The 20,667-nt window shown below is 37.1% G+C and overlaps 2 protein-coding genes across 3 annotated transcripts; one reads left to right on the forward strand and one right to left on the reverse strand.

Moving 5' to 3' along the window:
* The first annotated feature begins 165 nt into the window (after positions 1 to 165).
* LOC110049628 (vacuolar fusion protein CCZ1 homolog) lies at positions 166 to 13,657 on the forward strand. 2 transcript variants are annotated; one of them, XM_089289897.1, is made up of 17 exons: positions 166 to 255; positions 3,529 to 3,626; positions 3,899 to 3,992; positions 4,699 to 4,776; positions 4,902 to 4,949; positions 5,524 to 5,607; positions 6,408 to 6,459; positions 6,742 to 6,820; positions 7,370 to 7,414; positions 7,764 to 7,842; positions 8,386 to 8,447; positions 9,374 to 9,485; positions 9,951 to 9,984; positions 10,082 to 10,190; positions 10,689 to 10,832; positions 11,558 to 11,685; positions 11,945 to 13,657. In XM_089289897.1, exons 1-17 carry the CDS (start codon positions 178 to 180, stop codon positions 11,998 to 12,000), a joined length of 1,380 nt encoding a protein of 459 aa, XP_089146023.1. In that variant the 5' UTR covers positions 166 to 177; the 3' UTR covers positions 12,001 to 13,657. The 2 variants fall into 2 exon arrangements, with proteins under 2 accessions (XP_089146023.1, XP_089146022.1); XM_089289896.1 differs by lacking the exon at positions 166 to 255 and having other exon boundaries at positions 263 to 3,626.
* Positions 12,871 to 20,644, reverse strand: LOC110049650 (protoheme IX farnesyltransferase, mitochondrial-like). The gene is made up of 8 exons (XM_089289898.1): positions 20,548 to 20,644; positions 20,295 to 20,479; positions 18,850 to 19,018; positions 17,461 to 17,585; positions 16,724 to 16,794; positions 15,976 to 16,067; positions 15,324 to 15,554; positions 12,871 to 14,861 (listed from the first exon to the last, which is right to left on the reverse strand). The coding sequence occupies exons 1-8, from the start codon at positions 20,570 to 20,572 to the stop codon at positions 14,545 to 14,547; spliced, it is 1,215 nt and encodes a 404-aa protein (XP_089146024.1). The 5' UTR covers positions 20,573 to 20,644; the 3' UTR covers positions 12,871 to 14,544.
* Positions 20,645 to 20,667: the final 23 nt, after the last annotated feature.

Consider the following 20,667-nt stretch of genomic DNA (forward strand, 5'->3'; position numbering starts at 1 on the left):
TAATTCGTTTTACATTTTACGTGCAAAAGCCCTGCTTCGAAGTTGGAAAATAACGCTGTCTCCTCCCCGGGGGCCGCCATCTTGTGTGCTTTGATTACAAACGGAATTTGTCAGCGGAATTTCTCACTCGGCAAAATATACGTCATGTGTTACGCAAAAACTGTCATAAAAATCAAGATGGCAGCCATGAAAACATCTCCCGGTCTTGTCAATTTCTTTATTTACAATTCTACTTTTGGTCCAAAGGAAGGGATGGTATGTGATATGATTTTAGAAGACTATGCTTTGTTATGGCTGCAAAACCTGGCAGCCTTTAATATCGGTATTAGAAGCCCAAGCGTACCAAAATTGACCTGGAGGCCTCAGCCATCTCATTTCATTCAAGAAACAATCTCAAAAAGATTATTTCGTTTTGTTGGTTTCCACTTATACACCGTGCTGAATAGTAGCTCACTGGCGAATTTAAATCATATATACAGTAAGCTTAAGTCCTGGTACAAATTGACCATTAGTATATATCGATGCACATTCCAGTTCTTATTTTATTGTCCACAATTCAACGATATCGATACGAGGCTTGAGAAGTCTCATATGGATACCCCCCTTCTTTTTTGGCACAAAACGTGCCAGTTTCCTTAGTTACATCCTGGGGAAGACTTCCATATAAAAAGGGCAGGGTGCTCATTGGAAAGTTTTGGTGTGGCTTGAATTTTTTTTCAACCCTTAGAGGTACCAATTCTAAAACAACAATAAATCTCCTGTTACATGTAGATAAAGAAACGTAGTAAATATTCATTATTGCGCGAAAAGTATGTAAACATACATACGTTTCGAGGCTGCAGCCACTTCATCAGTGGATCAATCTCCTGTGATATTTTTCTCAGGTCAACACCCTAAAAGGTACAAAAAAGCTCCCGCTGTGTACCTTTTAAGACTGTTCACCTTAAGGTATCAGTGTAACCCATTTGACCATCCGCGCGCGGTCCGCTCTAGCGTTCGTGGCTTTAACAAAAACCCATATAAACCGTATATTTACTGGAAGCTTAATAACTACAGATTATGACCTGACCTGTTTAAAAAGGTAAAAATTTACCGTGTTTCGAAAATGCGAATATATTTACAAAGCTTCATGAACCCATAAATCAAGGTATACACCCGCTAAATTTAGATCGGAGAAAACGATTAACATGGCATCCGTTTCTTCACACATTGACCTCAAAAACCGTGTCTCAGATTTTTGGCACATGCATTTGTTATTATTTTACAAGAGGATAAAGTTAAAAAAGGTTAAAAAATAGGACTGCCCGCGAAAAAAAGGCATAACTTTTTAATGAAAAGAGTAATCAGAATTTGCAGACACAGTTTTGTCGGCGATCGTTCTGACAACATTCTCTCTGAATTTCAGCCAATTTGGACCAGGGGCTGCCGACCTGGAACTCAAAATGCACGTACAACTCGCCTATTTTTTACTTTCGACAAACAGAGAAAAAATAAAATTTGGCGGCATCCAAGTGTTATGAGATTATCACACCAAGGGAGACACTGCAGAGGAATCAACTTTCTGTATAACAATAGGACTGTGACAGTTAACATGGAACAGATACAAATTTCTGCGACGGCGCACGGTAAATTATTCACCAGTGAATAAACCGCTTTTTCATGTGTGAAGTCAGAATTCCAAAGTTAGTAAACGTGAAATTATCTTTTGATTTACTATATTAGCGTTCGAAATTTTACGTATCGGTTGACTAATCTTCAAAATTATGACCATGTCACTGTTAACATGCCGAAGGCCCGTAGAAGGTTCCCGAGAAAATGCAAGTGCACAAAGGGAAATGCTGGAGAGGACGTCGTAAACGGGACTATATCGACTGATGTTGATGCAAAGGCAAAGATACTGGAAGAAATGACAATAGCTGGGTAAGAAAAAAAAAATATTGCACTGCTGATTCTAATTTTGTACAATCGATCTGCCTTTCAATTTCGTCCACTTCTCTTCGTCAATCTCCTCTGCTTTGACAGTTTCTTGCAACAGTATTTTAGCACGGCTTGCGCTCATTTCGGCTTTCTCGCTGGCTTCGTGATCGTGATCGTTGTCGCATTCATCTAGCAATTTTTCTTGATTGTAAAACGAACCCTTTGCCGCTTTCCACTAATTTAGCGGCCCACTCTTTGTTGAAAGTGTTTTTCGCCTTCTTTGGCCTTCCTTTAGCCGATGAAAACGAGCAAGATCGCTCTGTCTTCTTCGAAGACATCCGCCACTGATTATGGCACGCGAATTGCGTGTCAACTCAGCATGATCTTGATGTCATGTGACTTCTTGCCTCGATAATTAACTCCTTTGACAGAACTTGTCAACTCTCAATTAAGTAATTAATATGCAAAACAATCTTTCTCGCGCAATAACTAGCGGCAGATATAAGATTTTTTCGTGGAGTTTTTTTTTATCTTAAAGATTACTTTAAGATTTATCCAACCGCTTAAAAAAGTAAAATTATGCAAAATTGCAAATTTTCCCCTTACTGATACCTTAAGAGGTACCGATACGGCTTTTTTAACCCCTGAAGGGTTCAACGAGTACCCCATCCTTTTTATTGTTACAACATACGCCGCTTCTGATGGATTTGATTGACACTTAAATGATTGTGAGATACCGATATATCTAGGGTCTCGTGATTAGAGTAAAAACGCATTTCAACCTACACTCAGAAGTGTGTGCGTCCCTCTCTTTACATGGTGTCAGAAGTGGGATTGTTGAGTATGTATTATGTATTCCTGATATTATGTAATGGGAGTTACGTACCATGTATTCCATTCTAAAGATATTCCAGGACTTTCACAATTCTACCCCAAAGTAGGTTGTCTGCTTGCACACACAAGTATATGTCAAAGACTATGACTATATACACCAGGATTTGCATACACCTTGAAAGTTTTTGAATTTGAATATCAAAGTTGAAACGTTTGTTGGGTCCTTGCAAAATGTAGAAATTTGAAGGAAAAGGAGCAATCTGCCGAATGTTTGACGAAAAAATTGTCCACATAGTGGAAGAACTACAAACTAAGGTGGATGGAGTCCTTGAAAAATTGGAATGTCCTTGGAAAGCCTTTGGATTCTTAGTTCAAAAGAGAGTATGAACCCTGAATTTTGCCTTTACGTCACATGTTTTAAATGCTTATTAAATACCGTTGGTGTAATCTACAAAAAATGCAGTGCAGGATATGGTCTCATAGTTAACGTGCTGGACTCCAGATTTAGGGGTTCAGTTTTGAGGTCTGGTTGGAGTCATAACTTGGTGTTCTTAGGGATGACTCTTTACTCTCACAGTGCTTCTCTCCATCCAGTTTTATAAATGGTAATCAGCAAATTCATTTAATGCTGGGAGATGTAAAACCCTGCGATGGATTAGCATGCCATCCAGGGATAGAATAGGGTATCTACCACTAGATCTTAATGCCTCAGAAACCAGGATAGGCTTGGGCAGTATGGATCACTTGGCCCAAAGCAGACTTTTTCATTTACAACAGGAAAAAGAAAAGATTGTTCTTTATATCCCAACTGGTGAAGACCTAGACAGGAAAATCAAGAATATTGGACTGTGTGAGGCATTGGTAAAGTTTACACAGTAAGATTGAATTTCTTTTCCTATCTATCTTAGATGTTCAAAAGTACTAATAGATAATACTATTCACTAAGTAAATCAGATCCAGTGGACATAATATATGGCTGATTTTGGAGAAAAGCATTGTCCACCCTTTCAACAAGTGTTACTGCGTCAGTTTTGTTTGAGACCATTTAAGAAATGTAATTAGAAAGAAAATAAATATTCATCCAATGCACTGACTCCCATTAATGCTATTTTTACAATATTATTATTTCATTTTGTTTTTTGTGCAGGACATTCTCACCAGACAAGCCCTGTAACTCTCTTCATACTCAAAAAACAAGGCAAGTCTTTTTTGAAGCAGAACCAGAATTCTGGATGATCATGGTAAGTCAATTATAATGGCTTTTATTAATTTGCTGTTAAATGGCATTAAAAAGAAGGCTGTAGCCTTGGTTTTAACAGTCAGTCTGTTCTACAATTGTTGCATCATGTGAATGTATGTAGTTGAGAGTATGGAAATGTCCACTTGATACAATGTTTTTTTACTTTTACTGACTGGACAGTAACTTGTTATGGACTATGTACTCCGGCCTTTCTAGTCTGTCAATGAATGTGACAAGTAGAAGAATCTAATGGGGATTTAATATCATAATATGCTACGATTCTCAGTTGAGTAAGGTGCGACAACAGTTTGGTGACCAGATCTTCTTAACATTCAACTTGTGTTGTTGTCAAGGGCACCTGGCTCCGTTTCCAGTGGCAACTTGTCAACCTTTGACATTATTGGCAGCAAAGCACGCAAAATTGCAGGCGATGATATTGTTACCATTGGAAACAAGGAAAGTTGCCTGTGGCAACACCAAAAATTTAAGTCCAAAACTTCGTCACCAAAGCTCCATTGTGCCTTACTCAACTGATACCGGTAATCATATTATTTTATGCCTAAAGTGGCAATCACCGCCGCAAGATTCTGTGAAGGGGTCTTGCAGATTGAGTTAAAGTTTAGCCCTCTGAGAGGCGATAAAATTGTTCTCCATGGGTTAAGCTTACTATAAATGTTAATTTATGTGTTTATCTTGCTGCTCCACAGACCATCAGCATTCCTTTTAGTGAGAAGACCGCGAAGGATGGCAAGATGATCATTGAATACCATGACGAAGATGTTTTGGTTGGTATTAATGATGCCTTGATCCCTACCTCAACAGCTGTCATTCTGTTCTCTTTGCTCTGTTTTCAATAATTATTGCTAACAGAAGTTGCCATCATTTGAGTATAATATTATTTTGTAAACAGGATTCTGTTCTTGATGCAGTCTTGAAGCAAGCATACAAAATGTTCAAGGTACCAAATTTGTTGTTATTAGATGGTTTCGTATTCCAGTTCTATTAACAATTTAACTACGATGGATTTTCCCTGTTAATCCAGTCACCAATGAGCCACAAGAATCTGGCTGTATTAAAGGGGTTCTTTTTTAATTAAGAAATTGACTGCCTCAGCTTTTCTTCGGGCCAGAATAAAGTGACCGTAATAACGAGGTGGCCATTTTACCAGGCTGGCTGAAAGTCCAGACGGGGTTCCACTGTATTAAAATATCTAAAATTAGCACTTGCCTAATTAGACTGTTTATTGGAATCAGGATCACAAATCTGGGTGTGAGTCTCTCCACTCTCAATCGTCTCCTTATCCAGACATATAGAATTTTGAATAACTTTGACAAAGCTACCTAGGGAGAGGGACTGTGATGGATTAACATCCCATATGGGAATTGTGAAGGAATAATCCCAGTACCTTTATGCTACAGATACCAGAATTAAGTCCTGGCAGATATCAGCCATCAAACGCGGAATCGATATACTGAATATTATAGAACAATTAACATATTGATTATATTAATTTTGTTTTATAATTTTTTAAGCTTTTCAATGGAACGTTTGAATACATTTTGAAGACATTCAACCTTGAAGCCCTGTGTAAGAGAGTGGAACATTTCTATACATCTGTAAGTGTTTCCTGTTTGCGTAAAGAGCCAATAATTAATGTGCAAGCTTGTTCTAAATTAAACAATGGTTTATTGTCATGTGGGGAGAGGCTACATTGTATTTTTGAAAATTATATGAATGAGCCAATTAGTTGCAATGGATAAAATCTGCTGTTCATTTTACATCTGGTTTATATCCATAGTCATACATTACAATCATACATTAGATCATGATTTTGTAAATCATGTTTTCTGAGGTCCAATCTACACTTTGCCAGAGAAATTTGAAAATGGCATTTTCACTCTGAAAACGCATTGATCAAGAAGCTAATGTTTTCCATCCACACTACGCAGGATAAATTTTAAAACGCAACAATCACGGGTCATTTTAGATTTGTGTTTGAGGAAATCTTGGACAGGAAAATCACACGATTATCATGATGCCATTGTTTTTGAAAAGCCCTGTTTTCAAAACGTTTTCTGTTCACACTAAAATGAAAAGCTAGCATTTTCAAATTCCTCTGGTTTGAAGAGCATTTTCGAAAAGCTCCGTTTTCCTGACAGATTAGTATGGACAGTAGGCCTGACCGTAGAAATAAAGCTGGGTTTTCAAATTTCTGTGGCGTAGTGTGGACGGGGCTTCAACATCGACTCACAGATTGCAGTTTGCCATCTAAGCCACTCTCTGCATAATAAAAAATATTTTGAAAGGTCCTTTTTGTGTAAAAATATTACAACTGTACAATCATGCTTACCAATAATTAATGGCATTTTATTTGATGTTTTAACACTTTTTCTGAATATTTGATTTTTCTGTACAGTATTTACAGACTCTAAATTTTTCTAAGTTTGATCTTCTGGATGTGTTTTCAGGTAAGTTTAACAGATAAATTCTCAAGATATTTCTTGAAGAGGATTTGGTTAAAAATTACTGCCTGCCTTAGCTATTCTTGTTTACAATCTGATCTCCAAAAAATTATTAAATAAATGCCATTGCCTTATTCAAACACCTTGATAGCTCTCTGCATGTATTATGCACCTATCATATCATACAAAATGCAAAACATAACATAATTTTATTTTTATGCTACAATAAGTAATATATATTTGAATGATCATGGACTAAATTTTCAAACAATTACTTTTTTTTCTTAGGAATAAATTTTTTGCCTTTGGACAAAAACACATTTCTTAGGATTCAGTCATTCATAAATGTGATTGAACATTCATTCAGGTAAACCTGACTCTCTCTTTTACAACTTTCCTTTTCTGGGGTTGGAATAAAAAAAATATATTAAAAACCTTTATCTCTTTGCAATTTTCTTTTGCATGAGTGACGGTGACTTAGCATCAGACAGGCTTGAATTAACATACTTAATTGGCATATAATTTGTAAACCTACTCATGCACAGTTTTGTTTACATTCGTGGTTCAAGTTGTTGTCTCATGTTATTTTTGTCTCGATTCACGTACAACTTATGTGCAAACTGTAAGACTTGTTACTAGCCTCAGAATACATTGACAACATGGACTTACGCTTCCTTGTGCTTTATTGAACGAGCCTATCCAAACACCTAGCAGGTACTTTTTGTTGTTCCTGCTCCTGTCTGCAATCACTGAACACTCCCCTGCAGCTTGTGTTCTCACAGCATTGTTTGTCCTCTTAAACATTCACTCATGTTTCTATAACTTGAGAGGATCATGAAGAATGCTTTCTATTTCTTAACTTAACTGATCGTTCCCTCGCTAACATCCAAGTGACAATATTTTATTTGATTTTCAGCCAAATAAGATATACTGCCTTTCTCTATTCTGAAAAACTTGTCTGGTAAGTAGCATACATGTATTTAATAAACAGTCGTACATGAATTGTACTCTTGGCAGAGGCCTTTATGTCACATGGTAAAGAGAAGATAAGTGACACTCGCAGATCCAGACCTTGAGCTAAGGAGGAGGGGGACCACTGTTTTTTTTTGCTTGCCCTGCAGGCTTTTCTTTCTTCTGTGATTTTTTCTTTTTTTACGCAAAATAAGGAGGGGGGAAGGGGGCCTTTCCCCTAGATCCACCACTGGGTGAAACTGTACCTCTTGAAATTCCCATTTTCATTCCCTAATTTAGTCAGATAACCTCTGAACTATTAACTATTAATAACTAATTGATTATATTTGATTATACAGGAGTGGTCTTGAACAAGAAGATATGCGCACATTGTATAAATACTTGGTGACAAGTTTGTTTCCTTCAATAGATCTCCAGGTAGGCTGGAGAATATTTTCTGTCTGTTTCACTTCATTTTGGTACTTTTCATCTCGGAAGAAGATGTATCTTGTTGAACCAACATTTTCATTGGATCAATTAAGTTTACAGTCATGTGTGGCTTTCATAAGAACAGCAATTGATAGATCTACCTAGTGTACTAAGTGTTTTATCTCAGTTTAGTTTTGATTTCAACTATATCATTAAGTGGTTCATTTTCTTCTCGTTAATTAACCAGAAGAAACAAATCACATACAGTACAATGGAATCCCAACTTCTCGAACCCTCAATTTTTTCAACTTTCTGAGAACTTGACAAAAAGTCTTTTCCTGCCTGTCAGTTGAACACTGTAATTTTATCCCCCAATTTCTTGAACTACCCTGTTATTTTTCAAAAATATTCTCGTTTCCCTTGGAGGTTCAAAAAATAAGGTCTATTTCCACAGTAGTTGAAATCTAATATCAACTGTAACATACACATTTTTACTGAAGGACATCCATGAAGTAAAGGGTTAATAAACATACTGGCAAACTGTTTTCACAGAGTATGGAAAATCCAAGATCTCAAGGTTATGTTGTTGTTCCACCCAAGTCACATCATGGAAGGTACTGATCAACCACTCCTTTACAGACCTGGCCTCACCTGTTCAAAGACTGGATAACGTTTTCCACCGGATAAATCGCTGTCCAATGGATAAGTGCTAACAGAACAAACCACGCTGTACGCTAGATAGTGACTTATCTGGTGGATAGCTTTTTCCACCTTTCGAACAACCCAGGCTAGGAAGAGAGAATTTAACTTTTTATTCCTAACTAAGGATTTCTAGCCTTGAATGCCGACTTTTAATTATTCATTATTCTTAACTTAAGCTGAGAGAAACTTGGTTTAAAAAAACAGTTTTTTATAATCCATTTTCACTCACACTTTTCACAATTTCTAAATACTCACAAACGCTTCTTACAATACAATAGTGCTACTTACACTAGTTACAGTACTGGTACAGTAAGTTACTTACACCACCTACAATACATTACCACAGCTACTTACACTACCACTATACGATACTATATACCATACTAAAACAGTTAAAAAACAGTTGGTACAATTTCATAATGTATACCTGCCGGTAGACAGTAACAAGGAGGATTGTTGCAGCATTGCTTTACCCTATCTACCTCAGCCTGTTCCAGTGGGTTGGTTAGTGCAGAGCACTGCAAAAACAGTGGAAAGTGAGGAGAGTGTACAGGAAAGTTCTACATCTATACCCCTTTTTTCTCTGCCATTTTTTGCACAGCTTCCCATCTAACTGATGCCTGGAACAGGCTGTATCAACTATTACACTAGGTCTGCTGATATACCACTTTACTCACAAGAGATCATGAGTTTGACTGGGAGGGAATTATTAAGGAAGCTGGTTGAGTGTGTCAACTCTCCAGCCATCTTATTCTCAGCAAGTTCCACCTACTAATCAGTGTATGAGGTTCTGTGTATTAACAGAAATTTTAAATACCGAGTTTTGTTTTCTTTATAGATTTATAACTGGTCCGACTGAACTTGGTGATGTACCGACACCACAAACTCCACCAAAAATGTTTGTCAACACAGACACTGAGCAGGAGGAGCTAGTGTTAGTTGTATACAAGGTATGGCCAATCAAGGGTGGGGTACAATTTTATACTTTCAATCAGGTATCTTTCCAAGCATTTTGGCTGCCAAAATGCCATACTCTGAATTGACCAATAAATTATTAATGGTGTGATGTGTCAGTCAGCAGGATGCTGTCAACATTATGTTACTTTGAAGTGCACTGCACTCAAGCATGATTATAACCAAGGTTCTGGTCTAAGAAAAATTACAAGGAGCCCGAAGGTTCCTAACAATGAAATCCTGGGTGCTCAGCACCTAACCTTATATGAAAAAAGTGAGTTTTTCCAGTCGCCCAAAGGCAAAAGTTAGTCACCTGTGGCACCTGGGTGCTTCTAGAGCACAGCCCTAATGTAACGTTTAATAAACACTTATGTTAAATGGTTTGGAGGGTATCACATCTTCTTAGTGCTATACTTACATGTATTTAATGTTTATTTCTGTTTTTGCTTTCCCTGACCCAGGCATTAGAAGCCACCATATGTTTAATGATATCTGGTAAGTCACATGTAAATCTATTTATAGTACCCCAATTTTGGTTCAATTAATTTATTGACATTTTATGTATTTACATTTTTGTGTGTTCTGTTTTAAGGTCCTTACCCAACCCTAGACTTCTATAAAAAGATTGACAACATTATTGGTCCTCAACTAACAACACTGGCTAATGTTATTGGCGAACAAAGTGCAAAGAAGCAGCAAAGGTATTTTTTAACATTTTGTGCTGACATTTGCCTTTGATATATTAAGTTAACCTTATCAAATGTTTCATTTATGATGCAAAGCACCCAGTAGAAATTTATTTTAATTTAAACAAACATTACATAAGAAAAAGTAACAGATAATGGTAGATGAAGATAAATTCACCTAGTTTATTGGGTTAGTTCACTATAATGAGGAAAAAAACTTAATATTAATAAATTTATAAATGCATTGATATTAGATTTTTCATCAGGATAGGAAACTGACTCATTATGAAATTGTTTAACAGAAATGCATCTATTCGTTACATTTAATTTATCATGTTTTAAAAGCAATTTATTAGTGCAGTGCTCAAGAACATCATTATGATAAACATTAAGATCTCACATCCTCTACAGTTTACTGAATGTTAAAACTATTTTAGGTCATACGACTGTAAGTTAAAAATAAATTAATCCTGACGTACATTAACTTTCTGATGTTGCCTTGATAATCTGCAGTTCAGACCAACAGTATCGTTATCTGTACTTCAACCATATGAACCTAGCACAGAAGTCATCTGTTCACTCCAGAAAATCCTCGCTGCCCTGTATTGCACCTGAAATCATGAGACTGATGGGCGACATAAGTGCAGACTTTGCAAGGTGAGAAATTGCAGTCTAAAAGAGTCAAGGAGAGAAAGGAGCTACCTCAAAATCCTACTCACAGCCCCCCCACTTCTTCCTACCGGTACAAACCTACTCTGATATGAGGTCCCCTACCAACTTTATGTCACTAACCGTGTGAACTTCCTGTTAGAACATTGCACATCACCCTTGTAAAATAGGTACTGGGATCCCACCGAGGTGGCCCATTTTCCCAGCAGGAACCTTCCCGGGAAAAATTCCTGCCATGTATCTTGGCAAGAATCCTGGCAAGAAATCTGTACTCACCGGGATCCTGCCAAGAAAAAATTCTCCTCCAGCATCCTGGCAAGAATCCTACTGGGAAGCAAAATCTTTCTAGTATTCCCAGCAAGAACTAAATTCTCACGAAGAAAAAATTCTTGCATAGAAATTCCCGCCGAGGGTGCGTTAAACCGGATCTTGAGATTCTGCTTATTAGCTCATTTTCCCCCCTAACATGGGAAACCCCTTGCAAAGTTGTAGCCCAGTGATAAATCCAAGTTTCTGTAGCAGAAAACAACTTTTGCCCTACAATGCACCATCAGTGCTTATTTTATATGTTCCTGAACCAGTCAACAAAAGCACTGCAAAAGGAAAGTGTTCTACCAAAAAAATTGCATACTTGCCTAGCTATCAGGCCTCCTGACCTCATGTATGGAGTAATTGTTTCTGGTTTGACCAAGTTTTTCTTTTTACATCTGAAGCTTTCAGGAAGATGGAGAAACATTTGTGAAGACCATGTCAGACTGCTGGATTGTTGGAAGAAAATCTGATCAGCGAGAACTATTTGTGATCTTGAACCAAAAGAATGCAAACCTTATAGAGATTGATGGTAAGTGGTTTCACATTAGATACATTAATTTCACTTTCTGTTACCAGTCATGATCACCTAATAAGAGATGGTTTAGGTCTTTAGCTTTAATTTACAAGTTTAAGTGGAGTTTTCCTTTTAAGGCACTCAGATCTTTTAGATGCAAGGAAACTCAGCATCTTAGAGGCAAAGGGTTTTGTTTTCTTTTATCCTATAGGATAGTAGATTGGGATATTTGTCTTTTGATAATTTTGGTTTTCTGTTTCATTTTATCTTGCAGAGGAAGTGAAAAGACTGGGTATCACACAATTTCACAACATCTTCTTCTTGGACTAGTTTAGTTGAAAATAAGAACCTGTTGATCACTGTTAGAAAACAGCCATTTGATGGTTGCAAGTGATAGAGATGGTGTTTTTACAAGACAATTGTCTTGGTTCAGTCAAATGCAGTATATTTGCTTGGCAGTACACTACAGGCAAAAGTCAAAAATCTAAGATTTTATTACCAATTCCACTTATGACATTTGTGTGGCTTAAGAGTCGGCAGTGACTGACTGAAAGGAAGATTTTAAAATTTTGAATTCCATAAGATGCACGAAATTACTCTTTATCTTAATAATTATCGTCTACTAGCTTTTAAATAGCAATAAAATTAGCTCAAAAATTTGATTTCCATAAGATTTTGTGAGGACTTTTTAAAACTGGCCAATAGTGTAGATGACTTTAGCCAATCACTTTATGATATGTAAACTTGTAGACTTTAAGTAGTTATACAAAAGAAGCGTTTTCTATAACTCGATGAGACAAGAAAAATCTAGTACACTTTGTTTTTCAAAGTTTAGGTGAAATACTTGTTAAACTTCAGGGGCTCGGTTGTTCAAAGCCCGATTGCTATTTCAGGATTAACGAGAATTTTGACTTGAGTTTTGTAACTCTTCGGTGATGTTTTCTGTTTATATTGCTTGTCCTTTAGTGCTGAATTTGAATAATCTCAAACTATAAAAATCATATGCAGTGAAAAACATTAATTTTTATATCCAAGAAAAATTAATACTTCGGTTAACTTTTAATCCTGGGTTAACGTTAACCGGCTTTTGAACAACCCGGCCCAGAAGAATTCAAAATGAAGGACTTACTCCAAAGTGGAGGTTTCAAACCTCAGGTGCCAAGTGTGAGATTCATGCCAACAAATGAAACAATAGTAATATTGCAAGTGAGTATTTCTTGTGTATTTTCAAACAGTTTCATTTTTCAAAATCTTCTATGGAAGCCTGCCCCAAGACCATCCTACTGTAGGAAGGAAACAGTGCTTACCCCAATGTTTGTGCCGCCACAATGCAGAAAACTCAGGAACAGGTACAGGAACTGTTACTACAAAGACTAGCTTTGCTGTTCCCATTCTTGCACTTTGGGGCAATATCAACTTAAGAGTTCTGGTAACCATAGAGACATGGGATATTGAAAAGATGTACAGATGTATGAACAGGCTTAATTAAAAGTACCCGTACCGTATTGAGGAACAAATGCCTTTCTGAGCAAATCCGCAGTATTGTTTCGCCTGTATGCCATATAGACACTAAATAGCCCTGATGTCAAGTTGCAAATTCTCTATACATGTGTTCACACAAATTTTATAGTACAACCACAGGGAGGACACAAAAGAGGTAAGTTGGATGAAAGTATGTAAAGGAAGGAATAGGTAAACTATATTTTTGATTCCTTTGTTTGCTTTCATCATACTTAAAGAAATCTTTTGTATACTCCCTGTGGCACTAGAAAGAAGTATTACTATATGATGATGATGATGATGACGACATTGATGAGAAAATACAGTGAATTATAAACAGATCGCTCTAATGTCCATGTATAAAAGCATTTCCTAAAATCAATATTAAGGTTAAACAGAGTTAATATGACTATCTGTTTTGTAAATATGTACATTCACAGACTGAGTAATGTCCACAAATATGTGAAATAAAATAATGAATTTTTAACATTTTGTAACATTTTCAATCTTCATTGTGTGGAATTCAAACAATCACTCCATAAATAAACTCTCAAGAGTTTCCAGATGTTCAACTTTACATCTTAAAATTTATTACAATGTAAGAAGATGGCAATATATTAATAACCAGTATTTTACATGTAAAATTCTGCCTTTCAAAATGCCAATCTTCCCATTTTTTTTCTATGCAATAAAATACAGTTACTGTAGTGTATGAATAATCAATTACAACAGCAATGTAAATTATGAGCGTTGTTTAAATTTGCAAACTCAAAGGTTACAATATGAAGATGTTATTTAGATTCTTTGGGCATTAGAGCAGTTTTAAATTGAGTGTCAATAGTAATCAGGCAATTACTTTCACCGGTTTCGTTATTACTTTGGTTTTAGATTTAGGTGGGTAGTCTAACAGATGAATTTTGATACATTAAAATTCAGCCTAAAACAATAGACCTCAGCACAAGGCTCCAGGGAATAAATACAGAGTTTGTGGGGTTTATTCCCTGCAGCCTCATACCAAGGTCTATCATTCTAGGCAGAATTTTAATATATCAAAATTGGGCTATTGGTAATTAATTGGTTTGGTTTCGGTTTTATGACATTCAACTGAAAACCGCTCTCTCTGATATCAAGTAAGCAGTGTTCTTGAAGTCTAACAACACATGCAAGACCTAAAGTTTCTCACACATGATGTTCATGGCGTCAATGTTAACTGGTGTTCACACTGCAATGCTTCTGGGCAGAACACAAGTTATTGCTTTCCATATTACCAAGTTAACCAACCAATCGAGAACCATGGCCAAATATCCAGACTATCATTCACCAAATTCACCGCTTGAAACTTCATGAAATAGGTTTGCTAAGAGCAACTGTGGCTCATGTCACTTGAACCACAGTCTCCTCTTGTTCTGTTCTTGGTTTCTTATGAAACATTATCATGAGCATGAGAATCGGTAGATAGAGCAGGCTAAAACGAAACAGTTTCCGCGCGGATCTTGAGTCTGAGTCCTTATAAAATTGATAACCCAAGTAAGTGTGCCATACATTAAGTGGCAAAGAGGTCAAAGCTAGCCACCATGTTGTAACATCGCATACTGGCAAGAGTGTTGTTAGACCAACCAGTGCCAAACAGTGCCTGAGTGTTACCCGTCGACAGAGTGGTGCATTTGTGACACACATCATTCGATAACCAGCTGCAGGGGTACAGAAGACACAAGTAAGTGATATTGATTTTGCTTTTATACCAAAAGCCTACTATAGATTGATGAAGGTACATGTAGGAAGGGGGCATACAAATGCTTGAATGGGGCCATGCTTCTCACAGTCTATGGTGGAGATCTATGTTTAATAATAGAGAGTGCTAAACCTCTCCAAAACAGTCAAACCTCTCCTTATGGACACCTTATGTGAATATTCTGAGTAGTTCACTTAGTCCTAGACAAACCAGGATAATTATATTGATACTAACAATCTCTACCGCTGTAATGCAGACAACTCCATTATACACCCACAGTGTGCCCAGCTTGGGCCCTCACAACTGTATAACCAGTCTATGACTGTACACAGTTACAATAAAGACATCGTTACTTATCTACAAGTACCAAAATCCAGATAAAGTTAGACTCTTTATTATGGGAAATAATGTCATTAATTACCTCTTGAATAATCAGCCCTGAGGTTCCAACTGAGTGCATTAAAATGTGGAAATTGCCAAGAGTACAAAATCCCTGCCAGTACCAGTCCACCAGCATCCAATCCACCAGTACAGGCAGCCCAGCCCATCAAGGGGGGCAGTGCTCCAACTACTGACCCCACCCATGTGTTCAATATACTTAGACGTTTCATAGGAGTGTAGACAGAAGTATAAAGAAGGAGAGTGGCAGCACCTGAAATGCAATGCCGTTCAAATGCTTCAGTTTAGCTGAGTCTAAAATAAACCCAAAACTGCAAGTAACAAATTCAATACAAAATCAGGGCTTGATCAACACTAATGGTAAGCAACTTGTCACAGACCGTAATGTAAAATTTGAATTTAAAGTGAACCTCACTAAGTTGGTATCAAAAATTAACAAGAACATGTATGAAACAAGTTCAGCTCACATGTAACAAGATGGTTGAATCAAAATCATGCCACTGAAGGATAATGACATGGGGTTTCAGCACAAGTCTGAGGTGAAATTATGCCAGAGCTGAGTAACGGCAGAGCTTGTCAAACTAAAATGATTCTAGCACAATGTGTTAACCAATATGGCTTAGTTGGAGAGTTTAATGTTGACAGCTGTTACTTGTATAAAGCATGGTACTAACCAAGAGCTGCAGTTAATCCATTCACTTGAGTAAACAGCACAGACAGGCCTAATACACCAGTTGTTGCACCAAACAATACTACATGAAGAGGGCTAGGAAAAAAAACAAAGACAATATCTTAAATTAATAAATGGCTAAAAAAAATGTATGACCAAATTGGGGCAATGTTTTAAGGGTTTTATGACAGCATTTGTATCAATTTTCTACACAAATCCTTTCTGTCACATTACAAAATTAATAAACAACCCCCAAGTGCATGCCTGAGTAACTGCCTTGTATTCTTAGGCAACATACTTGACTCTCACAGTCCCTCTCTCCAACCAGGAATAGAGATAGGTTTAAGTTAACTGTTAAAGGGAACCTGAAGTTCAAAATGCTTCAAGTAACCAGCATTCCATTGCAAATGTAATCCTCTTATTGGCTACGCTACTCACTATCTATTCTGTTGTAGATAATGAGAAACTAAGCATTGCATGGTTGTCAACAAAATGGCAGCCACTTCTTTGCAAGCAATTTCAAAGTGTCTGTGAAGTGGATTTAGATAAAGTTTTGAACAACTAGATTTGTACTAAAAACAATTAGAATATTCGGTCTCAGTTTCTATGTGTGATAAATAGTTCACCTGCATCAACTATCGTACAACTGAAACTCGAACTCGTTATCTACTTAGGCACTAAATAAGAGAAACCAAGAATTAAGTTAAATTACACATCCTACATGTAGGTGAGTTACATATAATACTGCCTACCTGAGACGAGCCCTGACAAGAACACGGTTTTGAGTACGACTCATCTGAGAGTCAAAAGGCACCTCTAACCACTAGAAACAAGAATTCATGGACAGTACAATTTGAAAGAAAAGAACATAACTGGTAACCACTAAGAACTTTGAGCAATTCTCAGACACAGACACAAGCTACTAGTTGGAAATCTGTAAATTATTTGGGTAACAAAGAGAAAATCACTTCAGTTGTAGCCTTTGAATCTTCAAAACTACTATAAATCCCAGACTTAAACAGCAAACAATTTGTTTTGGCATAAAGAGGTTATTGTCAAAGCAGTACAGTATTCAACAAATTGGCTTATGTGTGATTCCTGATACTAGGGATGAAGGTTGTGCAATGGGTTGTACACCCTTTGACCATGTACTAACCCAAAAGTGGTACACGAGAGGAGACAGCCTGTCAAACAAATTTGCATTCCCTGATTGGCTAACTATTGAAAACATGGGTATTGTGTGGTTACAGAAAGTCGTGCCCTAATGAAACATGGAATAGACCAATTTCTATATATTAAAATTCAGCCTAAAACAGTAGACCTGTATGAGACTCTGGGGAATAACTACAGAGTTTGTGGGGTTTATTCCACAGAGCCTCGTGCTGAGGTCTATTGTGTTAGGCTGAATTTTAATATATTGAAATTGGTCTATTCACATAAAATTCTAAGATCAATGTTTGACCCTCAAAGTAGAGATCCATGCACACACCTGATTAAAAGCATTAGCAGAAGATGAGCACAGGCCAGTTCCAAGCCCTGCCCACAAAAATGTACTAAGATGCATGGCCCCTGGTGCTATAGCATAACCAGCCATCTCTGTGATCACCACTAGACCTGTACATGAGAAAGATACGTATCTACTCTTAAATAAACAGCTTTTATCTTTGAACAATTTGAACAGAATATTTTTTAAACAAATTTAGAGTACTATAAAACTTCAATAAAAATCATTGGGTGAACATCACAAGTCTCTGTGCAATGACATAAAAATAATTACCGTATTTACCCGTGTATTAGTCGATCCCGTGTATAAGTCAACCCCCAATTTTTGAGGCCAAAAACTAGATTTTCTTAATTTCCAGGTAAGAATTTCTTGGAAAACTTATCTTGTATTTCTTAAATTATCTTTCAGCTACCACAGATATGTAAACAAATCACAGCATGTTTCAATGCGCAGTTTTAAAGCTTATTATGGCACGTATACGAGCGTTTTACCCAGTTCAGCAACACATGTGCATACAGACTTTTCGATGATAATTTTTGTAAAATGCTCACAAAAATCAAACGTAAGGATTTCAAACAAGCCTTTTTAAGTGCGAAGAGATTAAAAGTGGCTTTATAAGACAGGCAAAACACCAAAGAAGCTCACGACTTTCAGAACGACGCCATAAACAAAGTGCAAAGCGTGTGTTGGGAACTTGGTAGTCAAGCCTTGAAATCGGTCAAGTACTGGTACAGAAGTCCTCGCACTCGTATCCTGCCAGGTTACCAAGCAGAGAAGTTCCAAGCGCGAAAGATATTTTCTCCGACGGCTTTACTACAGCTTTATTTAAAGGAAAAATATTGGTTCTTTATGACAAAATTGAGCCAGTGAGTGTCTACAAGATTCAGGTTAAAATTTAATGGATAAATGTTGATGCATTTTAACTTGAAGCTCTGATATGGAGAGACAGATCGCTAAGCGAACGTACGTTGTAAACTGTGCTGCCGTTTATCACGTTTGTTAACATTGAAAGACAATTATTATGCTAATTATTTGACTGGCGCTTGGATCTCAAGTTTTGACCCATGTATAAGTCGAGGGCGAATTTTTGGACTGATTTTTAGGTCTTGAAAGGTCGACTTATACATGGGAAAATACGGTATACCAAACAACCTCAAGAGTCAGGGCACTATTAATAGGTAGCTAGAAATGGAAAATTTGTGGTAGAAGAAGATGACACAAGGCAACAGTGATGATGAATGTTTTGCAAAGAGAGAAAAATCACACAAGCACATCTCACATGTATGTGATGACACTTCCCTTAAATGCCGATTTTCAATATCCCCATGAGGTAAAATTGACAGTATTTTGAAATAAAACTTAACCTAAACATACCTGTTAGTCTGATCTTTGACAGTTGCATATACTGTTGTGGTAATTTTTTCAAGTCAGTCTTCTGCTCCACCCATTCCTCTTCAGTGTCCTCATTCTTTGCAGCAACATTTTCTTGTTCCTCTACATTGCTAACTGTCTTCCCAATCACTACAGTGGAGGTTGACTTTGGCTGGAATGAACACACAACATTACTACTCACTGGTATTCTGAACATCATACTTTACTCTTCCACAATGAGAGAGAGAACTTGTATGTTATTGTATCATGCAGTTTGGGAAAGATTAGGTATGGCATCATGATGATATTAACTATTGTTAACTTGATTCATCACTAGGGGTATTTGTTTATAAACCTCAGCCACACAGACCCCATGTTTAATTGAGTGTCAACCACATTTGTTGTCATTTTAGACCACTAGATTAAAACAGCAACCAAGATAAAACAAGAAACAAAACTAAGTTATTATCTTTGCAAATAGCCAGTCAGACAGTAGGGAGAAAACCCAGGGGGAGGGGGTACTCCCTTATATGGGCTATATAGGTATGTGCGGCCCCAAAGGGTATGGTTTTTCAGCTGTTTTGGTCATAAATAGGGTATAGATTTTAGCCGATTTTGAACATTTTGGTCATAAATAGGGTGTGATTTTTGCACTCTAGCCTTGATTTTGGCATGTTTTAAGAAGAAGCCACTTTTTCATCATTATCGAAAAGAAAATCAACAAAAACTCTTTACAAATTATGTTTGCGGTAATTTGACATTGGTCTGAACTTAGGAACTAATTATAACGCAGGTCTAATTTAAGGGTCAGGTCATAAGTAGGGTTTCAAATTTTTGGTCAGGTCATATAAAATAGGGCAGGGAATATCGCAGATTTTGGTCATAAATAGGATAAGGGTTCTAGGAAGCGGGCCGCACACCTCCAGGGAGTACCCTCCAGGGGGGAGGGAGGGGGGAAAATGCAGTGTGCTAACTGCTTTAGTTACCTCACAGATTAAAGCAATTACAGTTCATTTGAGAGATCCCAGAAGGAGAACTACTCACTTACCCAAGGTTGATTTGAAATATACACTACACTTGAAATAAATGCTGGTATCCTAGACCACAGAGTTTTCCCCTTTTACCCAATTTCTTTGTCTAGAATATCATACAATCATACAAAGCCTTTGACATGACTGCAATTCTTAAGTGTCACTGTGGACACAGCTAATTAGCATATGTATTATGTAACCAGGAGGCAAAGTTGCAAATAGTCGCTCGAGATAGCCACGAAAGAGCTTATCGTTTTTGATAAGGAAACCCAACAATGCAGGCTAATTATTGAAATATAAGACCAAAGACCGAGTCCATATCGAGCTCAGTCTTACATAAGCTTTAATCAGACCTTTATAAGCTTGATTATATTAAGTTGCAAACGATTAACGTAACTTTAACGAACACAAACCCACCTTGCTTTGACAAGCGCTGGTACTTTTTCGCTGGCCATAAGAATCACTCAAAAGACGTTCTTTAGTTGTCACTCTCGCTAATCTAACTTTATATTGATGCAACCAACGACGGCATGGTTTGTTAGAGATGTTAGACGCGGACACATGCCGGAAAATGTCCGCAGCTCGGTTCCAAGAACAGGCCCCTAAAAATAACATAATGCCTTAATGGATCGTTTATGCTGCTACATCTCATGGTAGAATCAACACTTACGGCATAATAGAAGACAACAACTCATCGTATCTCTCTCATTTTGTGAAAACCGGCGGCAACCATTTCTTCACGCACGTTTCCATTTTTGAGACCCCGATATGTCAGCGGTTATATATATAT

The sequence above is a fragment of the Orbicella faveolata genome, unplaced genomic scaffold (assembly GCF_042242905.1).
Source record: "Orbicella faveolata isolate gen_17 unplaced genomic scaffold, um_ofav_v1 contig_2, whole genome shotgun sequence".
Lineage (NCBI taxonomy): Eukaryota > Metazoa > Cnidaria > Anthozoa > Scleractinia > Merulinidae > Orbicella > Orbicella faveolata.